The sequence below is a fragment of the Phalangium opilio genome, unplaced genomic scaffold (assembly GCF_054372755.1).
Source record: "Phalangium opilio isolate 3A_F unplaced genomic scaffold, DU_Popi_V2 ptg000092l_1, whole genome shotgun sequence".
NCBI classification, from domain to species: domain Eukaryota; kingdom Metazoa; phylum Arthropoda; class Arachnida; order Opiliones; family Phalangiidae; genus Phalangium; species Phalangium opilio.
Window position 1 is genome coordinate 376,320 of NW_028324197.1, and position 7,279 is coordinate 383,598.

The 7,279-nt window shown below is 40.7% G+C and overlaps 2 protein-coding genes across 2 annotated transcripts; one reads left to right on the top strand and one right to left on the bottom strand.

Moving 5' to 3' along the window:
• Window positions 1-1,003: 1,003 nt before the first annotated feature.
• On the bottom strand, window positions 1,004-4,346 carry LOC149640891 (uncharacterized). The gene is made up of 9 exons (XM_089850530.1): window positions 4,326-4,346; window positions 3,814-4,236; window positions 3,630-3,759; window positions 3,038-3,549; window positions 2,802-2,899; window positions 2,444-2,733; window positions 2,211-2,353; window positions 1,177-1,259; window positions 1,004-1,121 (listed from the first exon to the last, which is right to left on the bottom strand). Exons 1-9 carry the CDS (start codon window positions 4,344-4,346, stop codon window positions 1,004-1,006), a joined length of 1,818 nt encoding a protein of 605 aa, XP_089706656.1.
• Window positions 4,347-6,103: 1,757 nt separating this feature from the next.
• Window positions 6,104-6,877, top strand: LOC149640892 (uncharacterized). The gene has a single exon (XM_089850531.1). The coding sequence runs from the start codon at window positions 6,104-6,106 to the stop codon at window positions 6,875-6,877; it is 774 nt and encodes a 257-aa protein (XP_089706657.1).
• Window positions 6,878-7,279: the final 402 nt, after the last annotated feature.

Genomic DNA, 7,279 nt, shown 5'->3' on the forward strand with positions numbered 1-7,279 from the left:
AGCTTACATCTTCCAAGCTATCGGGTCTGTTGGGATACTTGTCGTCCACAAACCCTTTTTGGCAAATGTCTTCGCTTTCAGGATCAATTTCCCTCAAGCGTGCAGGATCCTTTTAGCATTTCAGAACTTTGGATCGGTTTTCTTACACGTTAGTTTTAATAAACCTGGTGCTGGGAGACTTGAAACATACTACTAGACATAGATATAATACCTTTTTATATCTATCTCTTCCTCCCTTTTTTTCTTTTACTATTTAAGCCTAAGATATAAAGTTTAAAACTTTGAGCTAAAAAAATATAAGCTTAATTTAATTAAAGAAAAGTATATAAATGCAGAACAAAATTTATTATTTTTTAAATTTAGAAAAATAATTTATTTTAAAAAAATTTACATTTTTATGGCAGCGACAGGGTCTGCACGAGCGTACGAAATCATTCGAACATTTTGTCGTCCCTGCCCTCGTACACTCGTGCTAGCTGCCCGGGGAAGGGCGGCGAGAGTTCCTGGATGACCCTGTGGGCAAGAGAAAAAAGAGGGTTTATAAAGTATTGAACTACTGATAAAAAGAATTAACTTTCCAGAACCCTCGACAGTTCAAAGCCAAGAGGCTGTAATATAAATGTAAAATTAAAATTAGATATAATCATAAAATAATGCATGAAAACTCACTCGTGGGGAATAAAGACGCAGTTATTATACACGACCTGGCGAACTTGATTCAGCAGGTTGTGCATAAATGCGTCGTCCGCCACGACCTCGGCGATTACCGCCAGGTACATTGTAATTTGGTAAATCACGCTGTAAATAAATAGGGACTATAGTTTTATGCTTTAATGAAAAAAAATTAAATAAAACACAAGTCCCTGTTGATATTCAGAACATCCTCTCCCGGCCGGGGCATTACTAGTAATAAATAGCCGGGAGAGACTGATATGGTGCTGGTGAGGGTGGTGGGCTAGGCTGCGGGCTGGGCGGCAGTCGTCGGCGATGCCCAACGACGCAGCTAGGCGTCGTTGGGGGAGGGGGTCCGGTCCCTCGGCTCGGGGGTCCCTAATCGGGAAGTACCCGGCGAGTCCGAATACTCGCAGGGTGAATAAGGGGTATCAACCTCGTGGACGTAGCTATAGAGAAAGTCTTTTCTTAAAAACTAAGTTTTTTAAAAAAAGTATTTCTTGCCTTGTTGAAGAGAGATCCATGGCTTGATCTTCTTCTTGTTGGTGGTGGTCCATCTTTGGTGCAATTCGAGAGAAAGTGGTACTCTTTGGTGGGGGGGGGGCGAAAATATCAGACACCTTGTCATTGGTTTAAAGATTTTTCAGGTGTCTTTCTTTTTGGAGACTTTAGAAAAAACCCCAAAGCATTCGTATGATCCTGAATTCCGTACAAACCGGTATCCTGTATGATCCGGAATTCCGTACAAACCGGTATTCCGTATGATACGGAATTCTGGTTTTCAACTTTGAAAACTCCGGATATGTTCCGCAATTCCGGAATTTTTGCCACCCCTACTAACCAAAAGACTACCCAGTAACTATTATATCACAGGCTTTTATAGCCACTACCCCTACTCTATCTCAGCTCAAATGTCACTAGCAGACGACAGAATATCCCTAGAAATGAACGAATAACTTATTATCTTCTTTTAAGGGGTCCGTTCGTCGTCGAGCCATGCATTGGCTTAAAGAGGGCATTAGGGCTACTGGTGAAACCCCACGGAGCGTATTGCGAACCCGGTACACTTCCTTAATTTGAATTAAGTTACTTAATATAAATTTCTAAGACGGCGCGAATGCATGCTCAATTGGCGGGCGTTTTTTTCACATAATTTAAATTACCAATGGCGACGCGAGACTACCCCTTATAGGCGCCCCTAGGGGTTTATATCGTAGGGGGAATGCCCGTTGTGGGGGTCCCCGGGAAATTTCGAACCACACTAAATAAAAGTTGTTGTGGACTCAAAATGGTGAGACATTCAATTTTATCAAAATCCAAAAGTTTTCGAAAAGACATTTTCAAATAGCCCGAACAAGAAATTCGCCACATATATTTATAAATTGTCAGAGAATTTGCCAACATTTTAAATAGGCTCAACGTAGAAGATGCAAATTTCCCAGATCATCTGTTTTTAATGGTCAACGCTATAAAGTCAGCTTTACTTCATACGCAAGAAGTGTACGCCATAATAGTCCGCGTATTGGCAAAGAAAATACTGAGTTACATTCATCGAGGGCCTTCTTGTTCTCTTCGCTGAAGAGCGGATGTTCCTTATGGTAGGCGGAAAAGTCGAACATCTCCTTCATCTGGGCAAAGTCCCGGGGCAAATCGTCCGTGAAAATCTGATAGGTCAGGCTGTCTGCAATTATACGTAAAACAATTAATTAATTTTTTAAAATCGAAAGTAGAAAAAGGATTTAAATCAAGTAAACGCTTTTAAAAATCACACCTGTGTCGGTAAAAAGAAGTTTGAGGTCGTCGCCATATTTAGCCTTCATAGTGTTGTAATTTAAGTCGTACATGACCAACTTTGAGAGGTCCAAGATGGCGAAACCGGTGTAAATGGGTCGGTCCAACTTGAGGGATTTCTTCAGACGATGGATCCCAACCAGCTCGTTCCTGAAGATGGTGAACCTCTGAAATGTCGGCGAACTGGCCTTCTTAACTGCCATCTCCCGGGTGTGGACAAGGTCGAATTTGATCCTGTTGCGGAGGTTTTCCATCGTCTTCCCGAAAACACTGTTAATAGATAAAATTTTGATTAATTTACGTGTGAAATAATAACTTAGCGTAGCGTAGATGCGTACCTATTGCTGGCCAACTTGAAAAAATCTTTCACAAAGTCGTTCACTGCCTGCTTCCTTTTCTCCTTGTTGAACTCGATAAATGGTTTTAACCATGCACCCTACTCGAATGTGAGTATTCGATGGATTTTCCCCAATTTCATCCCCTTAGCAAGGTAAAACTTGAGGTTCCGGTAGTGGAGAACATATTTTTCCCTATTGTAGAGCGAGGTAACTAACTTTGGAAGTCTATCCCGTACGTTAATTTTCAGTTTGTTCAACTGTTCAATCGAATATGGTGAAAGCTCATCCACGTAATTAACTCTACGTTCGGGTGCTAAGGGTAGACAGTTTTGTTCTTCGTGCAAACTTTCCGGGTACTCAAGGTCTACCTCCAGGATAAACCCTTGCGAATCATCGTCTGGGTGATTCAAGATAATTTCACGAGTGAAATCTTGACATGGTTGAATCCATCGAAATCCTCTCATCGGCAGGTGGTGACACATTACGGTGCCGTAAAGGTTATTACAGTCTAGGTAGGTAATGTAAGAGCTGCGTTTTGCTGGGTGGAATGTTTCGGGGAGATCCTTATTATTTGCTATGGCTAGTCTATGCGTAATTAAAGAAACATCCCCTCTTATATCCTTCTCAATAAAGAGATGCATATCAGGATCCAGAAGTAGTTCAAATTTCACTTGGGTCATGCGAAGTGCACTTTGCCAAGCGAAACCGGGACTTGTATATGTGTGCGCGCAATCTAACTTGTAATATTCTAAGCACATAGCCCGAAACTTTCAAAAAAATCTGCTAGGAGCAAAACGTCGGTCTTAGCGTATAAAGCATGGTACTCACCGAGGTTAGTGAGTTGGAATTTTCCCCAAACCTTTTGAGCTTGAGAATAATCTTCCTCACTAACCTCTTCGTCAGTTAAGGAATTGAAGAAGGCATCCTTGGGTGGCAACTCGGTCTCGTCGAATTTTGTCTCGCAGTCGAAGTAGTCATAGGGTTAAACCTGTTTCCACAGCAGATGCGGTACTTCGTCAGCGCTGAAGTTTAAACACTTGAACTTATCGGCTCCTCCTCGAGCCAAATTCGATACGAGTGTCTCTAGCGACGCCGGCATGAACCTAATTGATTCTAAGAATCGTAAATTACCCAGAGAAAACGAAATGTACGTTTCGGAATTCGTGGGGATACACTTAATCTGGTGATCTTTGACCAATCCAATTTTGTCCATAATAAGATGCGCATCGTAACGAGATAAATTCCGGGTCCTCAGTTTCAGGTTGCACGAATTATGAGCAGCTCTCCTGTAGGTTCCGTTAGTGTGGTCTTGGTCACGAACTTTACAGTCATTTACAGTGATAGGCTTATTACATAAGTAACAGCATTGAGCCGAGGCGAATTGTGCCTTTTCTAAGTCTGATAGATTCATGGGGGCGTTATCTTTAATCTTACGCTTAATAATTTCGTATTCACACAAAAGGTTTTCTAAAAACTTTTCCGTGGCATCTATCCCTCGATAAGTAACTGGTTTAAAGACTGTACCGTCGTGACCAACGATGACATAACTAAACCCACAGGAGATATGCTGCGAAGTTTTATTGGTTGAAGAGAGGTCGGAATCGGGATCGCATCGGTGAACTTTACGGAGAATAGACTCGAAATCGGCATAAATGACGTATTTAACCTATGAAAATAGAAATAAAACGACTACATTAGATAAAATGTAAAACGATGACATAACTAAACCCACAGGAGATATGCTGCGAAGTTTTATTGGTTGAAGAGAGGTCGGCATCGGGATCGCATCGGTGAACTTTACGGAGAATAGACTCGAAATCGGCATAGATGACGTATTTAACCTATGAAAATAGAAATAAAACGACTACATTAGATAAAATGTAAACCAAAATGAGAGAAACATTCTCCCTCTCTCTTATGCATCTTATCGTCTGCTTTATTTATTTTGCTATAGCCGCCGTCTGATGTTAGTCTCAGTAAACTATTTTGGCGCGTTTTTCAAAATACACCTCACCCTGATAAATAACAAAAGTTTTAGTTTACCTTCTGTTGCCATGCGACGTTTTTGAATTCCAGAATAGGTTCCTTTACCTTCATCTCGATCTTCTGGGGTCCGTGTATACTGCACTCCTTGATGTGGTTCTTGTAGTTTTCCTCCGAGTTTACACTTGAGAATCGATGCAGGCAATAACGACCATAATAGTTATGTTTGTGTATGCGGTGAACGCCTTCGATAGAAGTCGACTCATGCTTCGGATTAAGCAGAAATGCTTCTTCTCACCCTCGGTTAATAGCAATAAATCTACTTGACGCGGTTCCTCAACTCTGTTGGAACTCACGTAAAGGGGGAAGACCTCTTTCTCGTATCCGAATACATTAATCGAAAGGTTATTCGCCCGTTCGAAATTCTCTAATTTACCGGTATTTACTTCCAAGGGGAACGTAATACCAGCCATGTCCAATTCATTGCTATACTCTAGGTACTTTTTTACACGTTGTGGGTGGTTCCCATGGTTTACAGGGTGTAAATGTGCCAAAATTGACCATAAGAAACACTTATTGTCTGTATTTTGCACATTTAATAGGGCTTTTTAACTAAAAGATTTTTAGGGGTTTCTAAGTACGTACCCCCGTGAAGCGGGAGGTACGCTATGATATTAATTTGCTGGAAGAGAATTTTATCTAGAACCCACCCGCTACCACTCTCCTCGAACTCCTCCATTAAACGTTTCAGAGTCTTAATACTAAAATCGATCTGTCCGGGGATAACGTCGGGGTTCAAAATAGTAAGGTTTCGGGTTCTATGATAAATCAAATTTTCTACATCCTCTTCAGTGTCAGCTAACTGATGGGTGTAACGAGCCCTGACAGTCCAATACCACTTAATCCCACTATCCCGAGCCAGTTTATTGCGCAAATAATTTTCAATCGCTACCCTCTGTCTACCTACGTACAGCTCTACGTCTGTCTCAGTCGCTACGGGTGTGAAACGTGCACAAAAAATAGCCCTACCGAGCACTTCCAGTTCCTCTATCTCGTCGTAAAGAGGAACTTCCGGTGTCGCAACGAAGGGTTATTATCTTCTTGGCCTAGTTGGAGATAGATTGACTAAACAAGAAACTCACCTAAGGAAAACAATATCAGCAGAAGAGAGATTGTATTTAACCTTACGGTACGTGACTAAATCATTTTATGGCATTTTGTTTATAATTATATGGACTGTCAATGAAATTAATTAATATAACCAGTGTAGATACTTGTCAACTGGCGATAGCTATCGATCGCTTTCCCTTGCCTTTAGAATGGGCAAATCTACAGTGGCGAAAATTATACCCGAGACATGCAACGCTATTTGGGAGACTCTTCAACTAATATTTTTGTCACCAATATCAAAACAAACTATGATGAACACTGCACTTCACTTTTTTAAAAAATGGAACTTTCCAAACTGCGTGGGTGCCATAGATGGCAAGCATATAAATCTTATTGCGCAACCAAATTCAGGGTCTCAATATTTCAATTATAAAGGACATCACAGCATTGTTTTGATGGCATCATGTGATGCTTTCTACAAATTTAATTTTGTTGACATTGGAGGAGTTCACGCAGCATCTGATTTGGGAAGGATAATTGAAGATGACGATTTCTTTCCTGATGCCCGAAGAATTGAGCTAAATGGGGATGAGCTACCTTTCTGCTTTATTGGAGACGAAGCGTTCCCATTGCAAAAGCATTTGATGAGACCATTTTCTGGGAGGTTTCTTCCAGATGACAAAGATATATTTAATTATAGATTATATCGCGCAAGGAGATGCATAGAAAATGCTTTTGGAATTGCAAGTGCACGCTTTCGTGTATTAAGAAACGCCATTCCTCTGGAACCTCAAAATGCTGAAGCTATCGTAATGGCTGTTGTCTGCCTACACATTTATTTATTGACCAAAGAAGAGGTTACCATTGTTCGACACTATTGCCCACAAACGTTTTCGGATTATATTGACGAAGATGGCAATTTACAAACTGGAGAATGGAGAAATAACCCGAATACCTGCATGGGAAGATTACAACGACAATGAACAAGAACCCATAAAAAAGATAATGCTCAAATTCAAAAATAACATTTCATTAATTTCATTACTCTCTGCCTGCCTGTTCTTCTTCCGTAATTAATTCATCTAATGTGGACAAAAACAATCGTTTGGCTTTTCGTTGATTACTAGGCCGTAAAGAATCAAAGTATTTTGATAAACTGAGCAGAAACATTTCATTGGCACTAGATTCTTTTTTCACTTCGACAGATGAGCAGAAACATTTCATTGGCACTATATTCTTTTTTCACTTCGGCAGGTTGGCAGACTTTATCCATCTTTTCGGTGTTTTCTTTCCATATTTTCAGCAGTGTCCTCGTATTGGTCTTTTTGCTGAAGTTTCCTTGATTTGTGAACATTAGCATCGGATTGGTCTACCGAGCCCGAGTC